The 19961-nt window shown below is 42.1% G+C and overlaps 1 protein-coding gene across 1 annotated transcript in view; it reads right to left on the bottom strand.

Moving 5' to 3' along the window:
* The window catches only part of WSB2 (WD repeat and SOCS box containing 2), a 542619-nt gene extending 524138 nt beyond the window's left edge, over window positions 1–18481 (bottom strand). The window contains exon 1 of the mRNA XM_044068353.1: window positions 18083–18481. Coding sequence (XP_043924288.1) covers window positions 18083–18107 — 25 coding nt within the window. The 5' untranslated portion in view covers window positions 18108–18481. The remainder of the gene's footprint in view (window positions 1–18082) is intronic.
* Window positions 18482–19961: the final 1480 nt, after the last annotated feature.

Raw genomic sequence — 19961 nt, 5'->3', positions numbered from 1 at the left:
CCAGTTTGCTGCTTATGGATTTTTTGGGTTTGCCCTAATAAATGTATCTACAAATTGTTTGTAACTTCTCCTGTTGCTGGATATAATTTTTTTGACCCTCATCAACACAACCAAATTCTTCAGGTGACAAATGAGATCTGGGTACTAAGGTGGAGTTCGGGGAATTATGGGTAGGGGAAGAGTCAGAGCCCTGGAACAGAAGTGCTTCAGAGTCGCTGCAGAGGTCAGATTAGACAACCTACAGTTGATTTGGAATAAAACAGACAGTACTGGACTGTTAAGTACTTCTAAGTTGGACTGGTGGCCTAAGGTTTAATTCTGGATGGAATTTGTATTTTCTCCCCATGTCTGTTTACCAAGCTCTTTCCTAAACTACAATCCACTCCCATGCAATGAACACACCTCCTCCACATTCTGAAATTCTACTTGTATGCTATGTTGCACGTTTTTGCGGTGTTCAGACATCAACAGTTTAATGCAGCCCTTGTTAAGCACAATATCTTCAGAAACTGAAACTGCAGACCCCCCCATATTCCGACAACTATACATCTTCAATATTCTGCAGCACTGCCTTATCAATTTTAACTTCTTTTAAAACATTCTAAGATACAGCATTTCAGAAATCCATACCTGCATCATTCTAAAGCTACAATTAGGTGAGAGCAAAACCTCACCGTTGTGGAATGCTGAAAATCAAACAGCCTACATAAACAATCTGTTATTCTCATATTTCAACACCACTTCCGATAATGTCTTTAATTACTCTGGCTGCAGATTCCAGACACATTCAGCACACCCAAATGCAGTGGCAGTTCACTGAAACTTGGGAGAAAGAATCATGCAAGGATATTCGTGAGAAAAAGGCGGTCACGGTTGCTTACATAATGAGTGTCCCATCACATGAAGGGACACTACTGGCAATGAATCAAGGTTGCAAAATGTTTCAGAAAATGAAAGGAATGCATCTCGTGTTCAGCATGATTGTTTCAAAGGTCACCACTGCTGTGCAATGATTACCAAGAAGTCATACATTTCCAAAAGTCATTGGCGTAACATTACATTATTCAACAGATAAAACTAACTTTATAGAGAAAAAAAATCTGCTGTGATGAATTCACTATATCATATAAACCAAATTACAGAAGCATATTTTATTGTTTGGAAATCATGTACATTAAACAGTGTGTAAAGAACATAAATGCTACCCTCCATCCTTGGCTGCACTATGATCTGGTTTTATTAGGTGTCTTATGTTAGTGGAAAAAACATCTGTAAAACAAACCAGTATCTTTTAACTTCGAAAAACAACATTCCATTAGTTTCTTGAACATCAGTGTAATAAGATGAATCACACATATTACTTTGTTTTCACACATATCTAAGTTTTCCCCACCTTTTCACAAAAAAGTACTTCACTAGGAGAAATTGAGAGAGAAAAAGAAGTTGACCTAGGTCTATGTCACATTAACTTTTTAATCCACATAAACAACCCAAGTAATTTATCAACTCTTTCTGCAAGACTTCTAATAATTCACAGCAACGTTTTTAATCACAGAAAAATTGACTGCATAGGAGATTAAAGCTCTGAACTGCTAACAAGTGGCTTCCTTTAGTCAAGGGTACAGGGTTTGATTCCTTCCACCTCCATTTGCCTACTGTAGAATTCTTTTTTTTCCCTCAAAAATGTTTTACAAAGTCAAAGATCAAACAAAATTATTTACAGATACAGACTATAGCAAACTATATACAGTAACCATAACTATTATACACGTGTGTATTTTTTTTCCATACACTCACAAATGTTTATTCAGATTTTGGGTACGACTTCTGGAATTGGCACGTTAAACAGTATGAAAGAATTAGAAATTATACAAAGCTTTACATAAATATCTAAAGTCATCACAAAAGGGGGATACCATACCACAAGTGACAATCAAATCATCTCCAACATTTCATATCATCCTTTTTTATACATTATTCAGATTTGTGGCGTTAAGAAACCTCTATGCAAGAACTTCCAAATATAAATTCTCCAATAAGGAGAAACTTTTAGTTATGTACTTACCATAACTTTAGATGTTTGGGATCCATCTCGCCTACATTCTGTACTGATGGGCTCGGAGCCGATCCCTCGGCTCCGACTCGGCACGCTTATGCTATAGAGCGAGGCCTCTTATTGGCTGAGCTATTTTTTATCCCAGGATGCACCACCACTAATCCCCCAGATCTTGTTTGTCCGCATTCATGCACAACTTGTTTATATAACATTGTTAGATGTTTCAAGATGAAACAACAGGATTCGGACCTTCTGATATCCTCTGATCTCCAAGGAAGGGGGAAGGAGGGTGGGTTATTAGGAATGTAGGCGAGATGGATCCCAAACATCTAAAGTTATGTTAAGTACATAACTAAAAGATGTTATGTGATCCTATCTCGCCTACATTCTGTACTGACGGGACAGCGTCCCTAGAACCTAAATCCTGGGTGGCTCATTGGAAAACACTCCTGAGCACTGTGGAACCAAATGAAGCTCGTCCTCTAGATGCCACATCCAATTTGTAGTGGGAAATTAAAGTGTGCGGGGAAGACCATGTAGCCGCAGCACAAATGTCACTAATGGCAAGCTTAGAATGAAATGCTATCGAAGTAGCCATAGCCCTTGTAGGATGAGCTTTGACAGAGGTGGTAAGCTCTTTGTTAGAATAAGAATAAGCTTGAGTAATACAGTCCCTGATCCATTTGGCAATAGTGATCTTTGTGACAGCTTTGCCCAATTTATTGTCTGCAAAGGATACAAACAACTGATCTGTTTTCCTTGTTTGTTTGGTCCTAAGTAAAAACGCAACTGCCTGTGGACATCTAGTGTGTGGAATATGAATTCCGCTTTGTTAGAATATTTTGGAAAAAAGACTGGAAGTTCTAACGATTGTTGTAAGCAGAAACTGGAACAAACTTTAGGGACAAAGGAAGGATTTGGCCTGAGAGATACTCTGTCTTTGTGAAAAACCAAGTACGGGGGTTTTACTGACAAAGCTTGAAGCTCTGAAACTCTTCTGGCAGAAGTAATCGCCACCAGAAAAGCAGTCTTCCATGATAGAAATTTTAGATCACATGTAGCTGCCGGTTCAAAGGGGGAGGAAGTTAAGGCGTGTAACACCACATCGAGATCCCATGGAGGTGCAGGATGAGAAATCGGAGGTCTTAACAGAGCAGCACCTTTCAAGAAGGTCTTACACAATCTGTTGCTCATTAAAGGTGGGTTTATAGATTCGTGAAAATTGGAAATCGCTGCCAATTGGACCTTGATGGTAGAGACTGAAGAGCCTAGATTGAAAAGAGAAGTTAAAAATGTTAGTACTTCTGCCACGGGAATAGAAATGGGATCCAGGCCCCGGAGTTGAGCCCAAATAGCAAATCTTTTCCATTTGCTAGAATACAGTTTCTTAGTAGCAGACTTATGGGCCGAAGATAATGTGTGTACAACCTCTGGATCCAAAGTATGACTCCTGATTATAGTCGGAAGAGGAGGAGCCAAGCCGTCAATTTTAAGGTGTGCAGGGACTGGTGGAATAGTCCCGACTGATGAACCAAAAGGTCTGGGATCTGATCCAGGAACCATGGACCTTCCAGAGCATATTTCTGAAGATAGGGAAACCATACTTGACGAGGCCAGTAAGGAGCAACTAAGATCATTTTGCTCCCCAAGAGAGATGCCTTTTGGATCACCCTGGGAAGGAGAGGAACTGGGGGGAAGGCATAAAGCAAGCCGGTGGGCCAAGGACGGGCTAGTGCGTCCATGGGGCTCTTCCCCGGAGCCGGGGTTAGGGAGAAGAATTTTTTGCACTTCGCATTTAGTGGAGTCGTGAAGAGGTTGCAACACGGAACTCCCCATCTGCTGAAAATCTGACTTGCAACTGTCATGTTCACAGACCATTCGTGAGGAGAGAGGATGGTTCTGCTCAGTCTGTCGGCTATCACATTGGACTTGCCCGGGATATGAGTAGCCACTAGAAAGCGTTCGGTCGAGACTGCCCATTCCCAGACTCTCATGGCCTCTCTGCAAAGAGGATAGGATCTGGTCCCTCCCTGTTTGTTCAGGTACCAGACAACTGACATGTTGTCTGAGTGAACGGCAATTACGCCCCGAGGGAGGTAATCGTGGAGGGCTTGGAGGGACAGAAGCACCGCCCTCATTTCTAGGATGTTGATATGAAGTAGGGTCTCTTCTGGGTGCCATTTGCCTTGGACTGACCTGCCCAGGGAATGCCCCCCCCACACCCCATTTGGGAGGCGTCCGTGGTCAAAGTGGCCGCAGGAGGAGGTGGAACAAAGGGTCATCCCTGATCCAAATTGGAGGGCACTAGCCGCCAGCGAAGGTCCCGTTTGCATGTTTCCGTGATCCATATGAGGTGACTGAGAGGGAGTTCCTGAAAGGACCACTGAGCTGAAAGAAGCCACTGGAGAATTCTCATGTGCAGCCTTGCCAAGGGGACTAGAAGAACCATGGCGGACATGGATCCCAATAGCTGCAGGACCATTCTGGCTGGGGCTTTGGACCTGGGAAGTAAGGCTCGAACTTGAGTCTGTATGGTTTGAATTCTGTCTGTAGGTAGATAGACTATGCGAGTCTATCATAGGTTCATAGGTTCATACTAGGCTATCTGCCCGAGGGCATTTATAAGCCTAGCCCATAGTTTTGTGGCATACGCCACCCCTTTAGTTTGGAGAAACTATGCCCATTATTTTGCTATGCCTCTGTCGAGCAGTGACACAGAGGTAACCCCCGGGGTGTATCTACGATCTCCCATCCATTGGTCAAGATTCCTCTTGAACAAGGCCAGCGAGGTGCTCTGCTCACATAAACCGGGATTTTGTTCCACAGCATAGGGAGTCTTTGGGTGATGAATCTATCCCTCCAGCACGTTCTATTAATAACCGTGTCGAGGTTTAAGTCTCCCACCCTTGTGGCTCTGAGGGATCTAGATTTTTTGAGATGAAGCATGTTCCTCTACCCCTATGAATCTTATTTGTTGAGATGGCAGCAACACAGACTTTGGCCAATTGAAGGTGATTCCAAGGGAGTTGCCCAGTGATATAGTGGCTTGTAGGCTCCGCAGTAGTAGATGCTTGGAGGTGGCAGTTAGGAGCCAGTCGTCTAGATACGGAAACACCTGGAATCCTAGACTTCTCAGGTGAGCAGTCACGACTGCCAAGCACTTGGTGAACACCCTGGGGGCTGTGGTGAGACCAAAGGGCAGCGCGCAGAACTGAAAATGACTGCCTCCTAGGCTGAAGCACAGATGTCTCCTGGACGCTTGATGTACCATGATATGGTAATAAGCGTCCTTGAGATCTATGGAGCACATCCAAACACCTTTCTCCAGCAATGGGAGAATGGTTTGTAGGGTGACCATTGAACTTGGACTTTCTGACTGAACGGTTTAGAATGCTGAGGTCCAAAATGGGCCTCAAGTCCCCGGTCTTTTTTGGCACCAAAAAGAATCTTGAGTGAGTCCCTAATCCGATCTGGTCTGCGGGGACCGGTTGGATGACTCCTTTTTGCAGCAGCTTTGAAACTTCTGAGGCTGCAGTATCCCGTTGACTGGGTGGCGGGTCCGGGATTTTCCTGGACTGAGGTGGGGAGTGAGAGAAAAGGATGGTGTAACCTCCGGCGATAATTCGAAGCACCCATCGGTCCTGAGTGATATCTTCCCAGGCTTTTAGGTGCTTCGAGAAACGACCCCCGACTGGCTCCGGAGCTGCACACAGTCGGGCAATCCCTCAGGGACTGTGAAAGGCTGAAGAGCCACAAAAGGACACGCGGTCTCCAGTGTTGCGAGGGCCTCTGCCGCCTCTGGGACGGCATCTTCCGGAAGAATTCCCCCCTCCCCTGCCTCTGGAAGGGGGATCCTCCTGCTGAGAGGGGTAAGGCTTCTGAGATCTACGGAACCACATTTTCCCTCCTATTTTAGCCTTGGGATAAGGCCGAAAGGGAGTGGAAAATCGTGCCCCTACGGCAGTCAGAGTCTTACCCTCCTGTTCGCAGCGGGTCAGTGTGTCCTTTACCTTGGGTCCAAACAGGGAGGACCCATCAAAGGGGCCGTCGGCAAAGGAAGACTTAAAAGGCCTCCACGAAATGACACAGGCGGAGCCAGGCTTGTCTCCGTAGAGCAATGCCTGTACCCGCCGCTCTACTCGCCCCTTCGCCGCATAAGAAATGAGCCTCATGGACGAGTTTGAAATGGACGACAATGTAGCCAGCTGTGAGCCAACCGTCTGGGCCAGCTCCTCAGGCAGGTTACCCAAGAGGGTATCGGATAGTTCTTTAATCAGATCCCTCTGAAATCTAGTAAAGTGCGTAAGGTAGTTCAAGGACCTTAATGTAAAGGCCGCTGAACTTAGGGTGCGCTTTCCGTACCGATCCATGCTCCTAGACTCCTTATTAGGAGGATGGACGGACGTCGAAGCCTCTGCTACATGTTGCTGGGTAGCAGATGCCACCACCAAAGCATCTACAGCCACACCTTTGGTTAGAAATTCTTTTTCAGGGGGTGCAGAGAGGAACTTATTCGGACGAGCAGGCACCGGTTCCACAGAGTCTGGGTGTTCCCACACCCTTCGACAGATCAAATCCAAGAGCTTGTCGAAGGGCGGAGACACCCAGGAGGCGGAGGGCTGAGCCCCGAAGGCCTTAAGGAACACAGACTCATCAGCAGAAGGGGGTTTGGACTGCCAGCCGCCTCGTTGTTTAAGGGCTTCCAGGATGTCTGCAAAAGAGATATCATCCGAGGACGACTTAGGGGACCCCTCTGCATCATCGAGATCAGTGTCGGATGTCAGAGACTCATCAGGGGAGTCAACGTGCTTCCTCTTGCACGATCTTTTCCTGGGGGGTTCTTCCGAAGAGGCTTCAGAAGGACCTCCAGGAGGGGGGGAAACCCCAGTGGGGGTAACCTCAGGCCCCGGGGCTCCGCTGTCTACGGACAGGGGGACTGCCAAAGACCCAGTCTCGGTATGCAGGGAAGGAGCTGGGGAGACCGTGGAGGTAGCCAAAGATGATTTGGCTAACGCACTCTTCATAGCCCTGAAGGCGGGACCACCAGAATCCTGGGAGGGTCCCACCTCCGTGGCCATGACAGTAGACGGCACTCCTGCCGCCCGGCACCAAGAGGAGACTTGGGACCAAAACATCAATCCCGAAGCATCCCGGGCCGCGGAAGAAGCCGTGTGCGAACTCCGACCCAAGAGCCGGAGTTGGAGTAAGGGTCGGGCCCGAGCCTAAAACCTCCACCGGTTCCACCAGCACTGGCTCCAACGGTGCCAAGGCTGTTGGAGGAGGAACCAAAGTAGGGAGGTGGACCATCGGCTCCGAAGCCGAATGGGCTGGAGCCGAAACTAGCTTTTGGAACACCGGAGACTGGAAGAGTCTAAGGAGCACCCTGTCGATGTCCGAATCAGACATCTTGGATGACCTGGACGATATCGATCGGGTCCGAACCGATTTCTCCATCGGCTCCAAAGGACTAGGGGACCGGCTCCGAATGGATTCTACCACTATCGGCTCCGAGATAGATGTCAAGGCAATTTCCCTCGGTGCTGATAAGGACTTCGGCTCCGAAGGGGAAGAGTCTGAGCCGGCAACCCTCATCGGCTCCAATATCAGTGGAGCCGATGAAGGTGACCCGCCTCTCGATGCCCCAGTCCTCGGCTCCAAAACCAGAGGGGTCGAGGCTGGAGGCATCGAGGCAGACCGTTCCGCCCTCGGCTCTGAAGTCTGTGGAGCCGATGGAGAAGTCTACCTAGGTTTTTTGCCAGTCGGTTCCGACTGACTGGTCGGAGCAGACGCTTTCTTCTTTTTTGAAGGAGAGGATGATGAAGATAAAGCTTCCTCGAAGGATGGCTTGATTAACCCCTTAAGGATTAATTTGTTTTTCCTCTCCTGGAGGACCCTTGATGAGAAGGCGTGACACACGCTACATGATTCTTGTAGGTGCTTGGCGCCTAAGCAATAGACACACGAGGAGTGGTCGTCCATTATGGACATCTTATAACCACACCTCGTGCACTTTTTAAACCCGGAGGGTCTATGCTCTTTGGACATAACTAATTTGGAAAACAGTACATGTCTAAAGAGAAATATAACAAAACTTAATAGTTAAGAACAAAACAAAAAGAATAAAGTTTAACACAGAGAAAGAAGAGTCAAGACCCTCTAACTTAAACGGGTACTTGACCCAGGAAAGAAACACTAATAGCAAAAAGCAGCAGGGGAAGGCCCCTCTAACTAAAACGGGAAACCTTCCCTGACGAAAAAAAACACGAATTTCTCAACAGAACTGATCAATACACTCTTGTATGACAACAATAGCTGTTAAAGCAGCTTTTGGGTTCAAAGTAAGCAAATTTCTGACAGGAAAAAGCCTAAATAAAAATAGTACTTAGCCCAGCCAAGTTGAGACCACGTCTAAGCTTGTAAGCGGCAAACGAGATCTGGGGGATTAGTGGTGGTGCATCCTGGGATAAAAAATAGCTCAGCCAATACGAGGCCTTGCTCTATAGCATAAGCGTGCCGAGTCGGAGCCGAGGGATCGGCTCCGAGCCCATCAGTACAGAATGTAGGCGAGATAGGATCACATAACATCTGTGGTTCTTCCTGCTGATTTCAAACAAACTTTTTTTGTTACTTACTGTAAATTCCTCTTAGTAGAAAAAAATCCATTAAGAGACATCTGTAAAGCTAAAGTCAGTTCTAATAGTTTTATATATCATGGATATGAATGAGGTGCCCCTTAGGGAACCATTATTAATAACAGAGATAATGTCCATGATTTTAGGGGTATTTTTGTAATGTGTTTCAAATTATAGTACAAACTGTTTTGAAATAATTCTTTACAGGTATGGATAATCAAACCAATTACAATTCTGTAAACTATATCTACCAATTAAACAAAAAAGCTGAACGTATTTTATTTGTAGATAAATACAGATTCCAATAAAGCATATCACCCTTTTTAAATTCTAACATTTTACTAACAAAGGAGATCAAACATTCACTAGTGACAGCAACTGGGAATACAGAAATTAGTAAGTTTTTAAGTACTTGGTTGGAATACACAAGTCTTTTAAAATTCAGTAATATCTGGTTAATGAGGGGGAAAGATGCTAGTTTCGGCTTGTTATTCTGTATATACATAATTATTTTTAATAATATTCCTATATTACAAGAGGTTTCAAGTACTATTATTTAATAATATATTTTCATGTACTGACTTCCAAGACGATGTATATGAAGTACTAATCTGTAAGAGTATTACATTAATAACTACGTTTATATATAAACCAAGGTTAGGAAATCCAATACCACCTTCTTCTGAAATTGCAGGGTGCCACTGTAGGGATATTCTGGGCTTTTAGGGTACCAAAGAAACTTTAGTAACACGTCATTGATTCTTTAATAGTTTTTAGAAGTGATGAGATAATTAATGACAGACTAATGAAAAGAATTGTAGGTACTATTATAATTTTAAAACTGTCCTCAAATGATAAAAACAGTTTAGTCCAATTGTCTGTTAGGTTTAGATGTTGACAGTTAACCGAAATTGCCTTTTTAAGATTGGACTCAATGAAAACAAAGAAGAATTTAATGTGTGTATTATCCCAGCTGAAGTATTTAGAAGTTCTTAAATTGGTGCTAGCTCTTGTGCTTATTAAAAGCGTTCGAGTTGTGTTATGATTAAATTTCAAACGAGAGTACTAATTAAGCAGTCTACTGATGATGAAGTGGTGATGAGTGTACCCAAGGGTGAAACAGTGGTGACTGGAGTGATTTCAATGGACATGTTGGTGAAGGGAACAGAGAGGATGAGGAAGCGATGGGTAGGTATGGTGTTAAGGACAGGAATGCAGAAAGGCAGACGGTAATGGATTTTGGGAAAAGGACAGACATGGCTGTGGTGAATATGTAATTTAAGAAGACGGAAGAGCACAGGGTGATGTACAACAGTGGAAGACGAGGCAAACAGGTGGATTACATCCAATGCAGGAGGGCCAGTCTGAAGGGGATTGGAGACCAAACTGGTGGCAGGGGAAAGTGGCAGCATAGGATGGTCGTCTGTAGGATGACGCTGGTGATCAAGAAGAGAAGGAGAGTGTGAGGGCAGTGCCAAGGATCAAATGGAGGAAGTTGAAAAAGGGTGATTTTAAGGTGGAGTTCAGACAGTACTGGGTGGCAGTGAAGAGTTACCAAATAGCTGGGTAACTACAACAGAGCTGGGAAGGGAGACAGCTAGACAGTGGCAGAGAAGTATGTAAGAGTGGTACAGGACATGTACGAAGGTGAGACCTGCGGTAGGAGTGATGGATGCGTTTAAGGTGGAGGTATGATTACATCCATGATCAGCTCTGAGCCCTTTCTTATTTGCAATGGTGGACAGGTTGACAGACAAGATCAGACAGGAGTCCCCGTGAACTATGATGTTTGCAGATGACATTGTGATATGTAGTGAGAGTAGGGAACAGGTTGGGGATACCCTGGAGAGGTGGAGATGTGCTCTAGAAAGGAGAGGAATGAAGGTCAGCAGGACTAAGACAGAATATACGTGTGTGGAGATGCCAGGTAAGAGGTAAGCCTAAGACAAGGTTTATGAATGGGGTGAGAGACAACATGCAAGTGGTTGGTGTGACAGAGCAAGATGCAGAGGATAGGAAGAAATAGAAACAGACAATCCGCTGTGGCGTCCCCTAACGGGAACAGCCGAAAGAAGACTGACATTTCAATATCAGCACAGGTTAATAACAAATCATCAGCAAAAAAGCTGAATCTTGGGAGATAAACTTAGCCTTTAATGTTCATATTACTTCTAATATAATGGCCAAATGGCTCTATGGCAAGACTACTATGGAATTCTATACAAGTCACTTAACCACACAGTCCTAACACGTAGTCCAGGCATACTTGTGGGTATGTGGGCAGTGGCTTTATCCAGTTAACAAACAGTAATAGATAATCTGCTGGACAGCGCAGTGGTGCAGCGGTAGCGTTGTTGCCTCATAGCAAGAGGTTCTCCTATTTGATTCTCAGCTGGAGTTCCTTCTGTGTGGAGTCTGCATGTCCTCCCTGCATTCATGTGGTTTCCTCCCACATTTCAAAGACATGTGTCTGGAGCGTTTCTCCCAGGGCCTCCACTGAAAATTGGCTTTGTTCCAAGTCAGACTTTCCCGGTAAACAAAAGGTTAAATAAATAAAACAATAGTAATAAATAAATAATTAATAAAAAAAAAGACCTCCTGAAAGACAGGAAAGGAATTTATGTGAGAGAGAAAGAGGGAAACAGTGGTATAACCAGATCCTCCCAATTGAACAAGGTGGTTTTGGGATACTTTACAGCCCCACAGTTAAGACTCATATACATAAACACAAGCAGGAGGTTATAATTGTTGTTTTTCTTTCGGCTTTTCCCGGGTAGGGTCACCGCAGCAGAACTCCGGTCTGCTGATTGGCAGTCGATTTTTACGGTGCAGAGGTGCCAGCCCGACACCCAACCTCCAACGAAGGCACGCCCATTCACGCATGTCTTGCGAACGCCACTCAACCACAGGGAGGACATGCAGACTCCACACAGAAGGCGCTCCAGCAGAGAATCGAACGGAAAAACCTCTTGCTATGAGGCGGCAATGCTACCGCTGCACCACCACGGCTTAAGCATAAGGTTATAATTAAAAAGTGGAAAACTATGATGGGGGGGGGGTCAAGAAATACGTAGAGAGTGGAGTTTTGGATGCAGATCATTAAGGAGAACAATAATACTAGTGACAATAACCACCAAACAAAGTATTATATTCATAAAGTTGCAGAGACTTTTCTAACTGGCAACGGAGCCAATGTATAGGGTGCAAACAACTACAGATGGAAAGTTAATACAGTGGAAGGAGGCCAAGAAGTCTAGACTACAAGTTAGAGACTTCCTCCCTGCATTCAACAAAATCCAGAAGGTTTCGGATTTTTGCTTGGCAGTGTTTGCGTAGGTATTTTTATAACCCAAGCAGACTTCAAATAAATAGCAGACATCGGAAGTGTGATGGGGAAGAAGAGAGAAACTGGAAACGTGTTTGGGGGCATAATAAGTCAGCAGATTAAAAAAAAACCCTTGCAGATAAAAAAAATTCATGCAGAGTATTATTGGAAAAGCAAAATGGTGTAACTAAGGAAATTATTCTTTTCAGCTGGAGCACATGACTTGAATCGCCTAAACATTGTAGAGCTTTATTAACTTCAATTATGTTGGCTGCTAAAAAAGCAATTACGAGAAAACGAAAATCAAAAATCAACTGTAATGAATATTGTAAAGAGATAAAATAACTGAAAGCGGGATCTTTCAAAAAAGAAAGGAGCAAATAACAGAAATAAGTGGATTATGTGGGAGCAATACATGCAGACTACAGGAGTGAGGCTTAAGGGAAGGCACAAATTGAATGATTTATGTAATGCTGGCCTGAAAGACAGTTGTTATAAACATGAAAAGATGCAATGTATAATGTGTGTAAATAGGGAAAAAAAAATTATATATATATATATATATATATATATATATATATATATATATATATATATATATTTTTTTTTTTTTTTTTACTACTAATGTATGTGTGCCTCTGTCTTAAGTGACACAGGTATGATGTAGGTGTTTAAAAAAAATAATCTGGGTTTGCCTTTTGGGTGCAAGCTGAATCCCAGGAAAGGGTGGTGCAAAGCATTATGGAACTTCAGGAAAGAGTTAGAGCCTGAGAAAATATTAAAGGCATGCAAATGACTAATGTCTGCAGCACCTACTGCCAACAGCTGAAGTGGACTGACTGGATCATGCAAGATTTTTTATATCCTAAGACAGGGGAAGTAGTATATTAGTAAGGCAGGATGTACTTCAACTCTTATTATAGCAAGAACATAAATTTCATACATGGCAAAAAAGAAGTCAATCTTCAGTAAAAGCAGGGCAGAATCCCAAGCTAACCCTCCTAGGTGGCTTCCATTATATAACATGCACCTTACAACGTGACCCCAAAGGAACACCTGGACTTAGAAATCACATCTACCTTGCCCTGTGAATGTGTTGAGAGAGGACAAAGATCATCCACTGTTGTACTTCACAAACAAGCAGCTGTAGCTATAGCAAATGGTGTGCTAAGTCTTTATGACATTTGGAAAGGCATGTTGTAAGCAGTATAACAAATCTGAAAAACAGTCAGCCATCTGGCTAAAGTGACACTTGAAAAATTTTCTGTTACTTAAAACAAAAATAGCCTTCCATACATTCAGCCTCAGCCGATGGTATAGAAATTTTCTGTTACTTAAAACAAAAATAGCCTTCCATACATTCAGCCTCAGCCGATGGTATACAGCCACACAATGGAGAAGATAATCCGTTCATATGCAGTCTAGCAGGAAAAAAAGGGGGGGGGGTTGAACATATAAGTTAAGGTTAGAGTCTGCAGAACTTTCGTGATCTTTTAAAGTCCTCAAGACCACAGGAAGAGCAGGTCTTAAGGCTAAAGAACATCAGAATCTTCTGTGCCAAACTCACATTTTTTAATACACAAAACTGTAAATGAATCTCCCATCTCTAAGTGGCAAAGAAAAAAAATCTCTACAAAGCAAAGCACATTGTGGGATTGTGCACTGCACAATCCTGTCTTGGGTACTAATCTTCCAACAAGTACACCTGTGGAAAAAAAAAACACTATCAGGAAAGAAACCAGCTGCCAAAATATAATACAACCAGAAAGCGATTTTTTTTTTAAAAAGAAAGGGTTAAAAGAACAACAATATCTAACACAAAACTTTCTTTCCTATGATAAATGACAACAGCCACTTGAATATGAATGAAAGTGCTAAAGTGGAAAAACGGTTTTTATTTTTCTGCGTTTGTCACAACATGAAAAGTTAAAACAAAGCATTGGAGAATTATATACATTGTAAAAATTGTGCATGGAAGAAATGAAACAAAAAGTCAGACATTACATACACAATTTCATAAGTAACAGGCTAGCTGCCCTTGTGGGCCATTTTAAACCTAGCCAATTTCCTTCAGAGGTGGGAATAAGACCTTGTACCTGTGAGGTAAGCACCTTAACCATTATGCCAACCCCTAATAAAACCCATTTAATAGATTCATAGATTACTACTAGGCTAACTATCATTGTTGGCTATTTTCAGCCTAGCCAATTACCCCATGTGAGAATCAAAGCCTGCACCTTGTGCCTATAAGGTAAACACAACCATTATGTCAACCTCTCACACGTTTTTTTTTTTACCAGGCAGAACCACTGGACACAATCCCTTTTCATGGTGACCCAAGAGCAATAAGGTGAATTGGTGCAAGTTGAACTATAAACCAAACAGAAAGGCACCAAGGAACCGCAGATACTGTATTTTAATATAAAAAATATATACAATCATCCAAAATAAAACATGTTAAGCACTTTCATCTTATTAAAATAACTTCATCAAAAAAAAATGTATTTTAAAATACAGTATCTATGGGTCCTTGGTGCCTTTTGGTTTTGACCCAAGAACAATATTTGGTTAAGGGATCTGCTCAAGGTCACAACCTATGCAAATGAGGACATCAAACCCTGTACCATATTAAACAATGCTCACAGCCTTAACCCTCTACTCAAATTGCCAGAGGATTATATTACAAGAATCCACATTTAATATATGTATCATATACAAAGAACTAAGAAATATTCATACAAAGAAACAATACAGCAGAAATGAATTAACTTTAAAGGAATACATTAGTCTCAGTATAGGCCCTTAGTGTAGTAAAATCACACAAACATACTCATCTATATTGCACGTACACATATACAAAAAGATATACTCACAGTATTAAAGAGTGAAAAAGTTCAAGAGACTAAACACCCATCTCCAAACTATACTGTAACACCTCATTCCAAAGGTGAAAAAAAAACTGCCACTAGAAATTGGACTTCATCCAAGATACTAAAGAACAAGAAAAAAAAAAAAAAAAAAAAAAAACACAACTTTGGAAACCTTCCGAATAAAAATACCAAAAATATTATCGTAAACACTAAAGGAGACCCTGAGCAGGCTTAGGACAATGAAGGTAAAATGACTCCGAACCCCAGAGTTAATGCCTTCAAAAACTTTGACAGCAGCCTGATTGTTGGAATTTCAACAAAACATGAGCATGGCAGTGGGCATCTGGACAGGGAGAGCTATCAAGGTACTTAGCTGCCCAAGAATGTTTTATTTACTAAGCAGCCTAATGTGCATGGCATAAGTCAGATCAGCAAACATGGAAGGACCTACTCTACCCCACTGACAAAATTAAAACATACTTCAATTATTATATGTTTTTCGTTCCAGATTTACAGTTCAATTTCTGATCACTGTTTTCTGTAGTTTTTTTCTTTAATTTCCCCCTCTCTCTCTATTTAAATAAAAGTAAGACATTTTCTGCTAGTATGATTGAAGGCAGTGATGACAAACTACTTCACTGGCCACTGGAATTTGTAAAAAGAAAGCGAGAAAGAAGAAAGAAAACAAAAGCAGTACACTGCAGCAGTGAAACTTGTAGCCACTGTGCAAGAGGAATCAGCTAGAGTATCAGCTGGGGAAAGGTCCTATAGTGCACTCACTTGGGGACATCGGCCAAGCAAAATAATGCTGACACTACAGCTGAATATCATGAGTGTATGGAAGTGTATACTTGAAGCAGCTTGGAGGAGCCTAGCATTGCACACCTCTTCTTTTCTTCTGACCAACATCTATTAAGAGCACTGAAAAATCTCTTTTTGCCTAACCTCCAGCTGGTGATATCTGAGATTCCAGCCTCTGTGCTGTACCTCCAAGGTACCTTTAGAGGTCAGGCTGAGAAGGAATGAATGGGCCAAACAGGGGACATGGCCTGTCTGGGGGGGGGGGGGGGGGCTGCAGCAATAAGTCAAAATAGAAACTATTACTACAGTTTACCATAAACATCAATACTTTGGTTACACTACTCTATAGCCTGCATTTTTACTGAAGTCACCTTCAACAGTTGCACTTAAATACCACGCAGCACGGGTCTTACTCTTCAAAATAGCCATGGAATGAGTTTCACTAATGTTATTTCATAAATAGCTTCACAACCATACTGGGAAGCAACACCACTTAAAAATTAACTGTAGAATTCCAATGCAAGCACACAAAAGACAACATCTTTCCCTCATGCAAACTCTACATCACAGGAGAAACCGCAGCAGCATGTTTTATTAATGCATGCATACAAAAAACATAAATATATCAGACGAGTAATAAAATAATTCTGAAATATGTGTGTGTCATTTAAACAAGTCAATCTAAAAACATTTCAAAACAAATCAAATATCAATGTGCATTCTCAACACGCTAATTTATTTTGCAGTTCTTACCAAAAGGGAATCTCATTAAACAGCAACTAGTTGAAGTGTACTGCAGACTACAGAAAAGAGAAAACAGGTGAAGCAGTAGGGCAATGGTAAAGTTGCTGCCTCTCAGTACTTGGTTCTTCGTTTTGGTTCCTAGTTTGGATGCCCTCTATATAGAGTCTGCAAACTCCCAGGATACCCTAGATGAATCTACATGCATGACATTATGCCCTGCACTGAAGTGGTGACCTGTCCAGGACAGTTTCCTTTCATTTATTTTTCGGGTAGATGGATTGGTCCTTGGACCTTACACTCACTTCCACACAGACATAAACTTGAAGTAGATACTGAAAATTCAATGTGGCTCATTGGAACAGAAAAGCTCAAAGATAACTTACTTCAACATAAACATACTCAAAATCCGATGGCTTACTTCAAAATAAAATCTGATGGCTTACTTCAAAATAAACATACTCAAACTTAAAAATTTGATGGCTTGACCACAGGTTTGCATCATCTCTACAACCCGCCATGGAACATGGGGTGGGGGAGAAATCTCTTGTATGTGTATGCCATGTAACACACACACTTACAAGTTAGAAGCTACTACAGTATCAGATCACTTTAAACGTACCTACTTTGGAAGTATGCACCTACATTCAAAGTTTTGATTCACTCCTTTACATGATCCATCTATTCTATACAGGAATGACAAATCCTGGTGGTACCATTCATTTAAAGAAAGAAAACCTAAATGTTATATCACCCCTTATCAGAAGCAAATTTTAGATAACAGTGAGGCAGACTTTTGAAATATCTTTAACTAACATCTAGATATTTTACACTTTCTTTGACAATAACTTACATCATTGCGGTCACTCACACTTTTTAAAATTGCATTTTGAGCAGTAATCCAGAATCCTAATTGGAAGTGGGAAAAGTCACGTGATATTCAGCATTAAGATTTTTAGTTAATCACATGTCAATTAGCTGCCCAGGTTTTTTTCTAAAGGTGCCTACTGTTCAACAGCCTGTGTACCCATCTTCAATGGCTGCAGGCTGAAATGTACCTGCAGTATAAATTTTCAAAGCCTGATAGAGCCCCCATATTCTACAAAGAAAAGTACTGCTTACTATATTAATCTGTGTGGTGGGACATTGTAGCAGGTGCAATACTTCTTGTTAAGCATTAGGTCAAAATCTGTGACATTTAAAACTGCGAACATTGTGAAATAGCAGCATTAAATCAAATATAAAATAAGAACAATGGAAAACCATTACGTTTCCTAAATAAAGAAAACCGTTTTTATTTGTATACATGGCTACAACTCTGATCTTAAAGCAACAACTGCAGACTCAGACCAAGAATGAAAAAAATAAGTGATAAAACTCTAGAAAACTAATCAACATACAGTGAGAAATAAAGAATTTGACGAAATTACAACATACTATCAAAGAAAGAAAGCCTACTATCACAACGGTTATAGTTGCAACATTCGCCTGTAAAAGCAGCACCTTTCACACTACCGACGGTAAAAGAAATCAATCTTCTCTATTAGGGCAACAGATGTGTACCCATTACTAATGTAACATAACCAACTTAATCCAGTTAACTACCAGTTACATGCTAGAGTTCAGCAACTTGTGCAAAACATAACGACTGCCTTACCCCTATTTTCAAATCCCTTTTCCATTGAATTTTAAACGGCGATTAGAATTATCACGTTACCCCTACACCAAACCACACTTCTTTACAGTGGTACTGTACACACAGCGAGACCCTCCTTCCTCTCAACAGATGTGTCCCTGCTCGACTCTGTCGTCCTACACTCCTCCTCAGGGACACCGCCACCACAGCAGTTTAGCAGTTTTCCAGTTTTCTATTACGCCACAGGCCTGTCCTTCCCAAGTCCCGGTGGTACCCCACATATCCTTAGCTGCAAGCGATGCTTTATTGTCACTGAGTGGGTTGTTGTCACCTTTCTTCACACAGATAACTCCGCTCTTTACGTATAATCGACACTTGCTGTCTTCCGTACGTTCCTCGTGCAACGCTGTACTCAGCTGCTTCCGGTCGTGTGACGTAGCACCCACACCCCCACCTCTGCTTGCTGTTTTGGTTGACGTAGTTTGGGTGGAGTTCATTCTTTGAAAAAAAAAAATAATAATATATTCGTGGGGTTGGGTTAACGGTTCGATCCTTGGCTGAGTTCTTGTGAGTTTTCGCCGAGTACTCCCCTTTCCTCTCATATTCCAAACACATGCAGTAGGTGGACTGGACACTTGAAATTTAATGTAGGTGTGAGTGTGTATGCGAGTGTAGAACAACTAAAGCGACAGGACTAACCACCTGTGTAAACATTGGCTGTAGTCTATCTCTCAAGCAATTGGGGACACATTTCAACAGACTAAGGGGACAAATCCAGGAAAAATAAGGGACAATTTTACATTAGTAACTTGAGACATTGATAATATAAGAGAATATGAATTAATGTACATTTTCTGAAGTAAAAGACTTCTGTAACTCTAACTATTGTCATTATTTATTGAGTGTAATTCACCAGCTTTCCTCCAAATGTCGCCAGTTTTAGGAAGGAGTAAAAGGGACAAAGCTAAGATTTTAATCAAAATCATGGACATCCATGAAAATCAGGAACAGCTGAGAGGTATGGCTCTAGAATGTCAGTGGTAACACCCCTACCACTTGAGCCAAAAAAGTGGGTGGTCATGGATGGATTGATACATGGACACACACACATGAATCTGTATTTGTCTGTGTATATACACAAGCATTATACCTCATTAGTAAGTGTATCTCATAGGATCATAGGAGGTTACTAGACTAATGGCACTAGGGCCCTTACAAGGCTAGCCAAGAGTTTATCCCCAAAAAAAAAAACCTCACTCAACACCTGTCACCCCTGTCAATGAGTGACACAGGTGTAACCCCTAGGACAAATTTGTGGTTTCCCATCCACTCATCAAGGTTGCACTTGAAGTTTGCAGATGATTGCAAGTTGGGAGCTATTATTTACTCCCCAAGTAATGTTAACATTCTACATAATGGCCGCACTGAGACCAACGACTGGTGTCAGAACCATGGCCTTAAGCTCAATGCCAAAAAATGTGTCCTTATCCCCTTTGGGAAAAACCCGGTTCCCATGAATTACCACATTGATGGTAGTTCACTGAACGCACCATTGTCCATAAGACCCTGCATCAACCCACCAACACTCCAATACTCTCTACCATCATTAAACCTTACAAAAATCTCAAGAACTTACGCTCCTCAAACAAGCTGCTGATCAAAATTTCAAGATCCAATAACTCATCAGGTGACCCCCTGTACTCTAACTCTGTAGGAAAGCTATGGAATTTACTACCCACTGAACTTACAACTCAAATTTCTCTTTCACTCTTTAAAAAGAAACTAAAGCTATTTCTTAAGACACACTGGCTATGCACCTGTACTAACCCTGACTAACTTCTTTCCTTTTAAGCTAATAATTACCCTGAAACTCATAATATTACCCTAGAGCAGCAAAATA

This window comes from Protopterus annectens, chromosome 4.part0 (genome assembly GCF_019279795.1).
Source record: "Protopterus annectens isolate FY-2018-M chromosome 4.part0, PAN1.0, whole genome shotgun sequence".
In the NCBI taxonomy this organism is placed as follows: domain Eukaryota; kingdom Metazoa; phylum Chordata; order Ceratodontiformes; family Protopteridae; genus Protopterus; species Protopterus annectens.
This window is presented reverse-complemented; position numbering and strand designations above follow the sequence as displayed.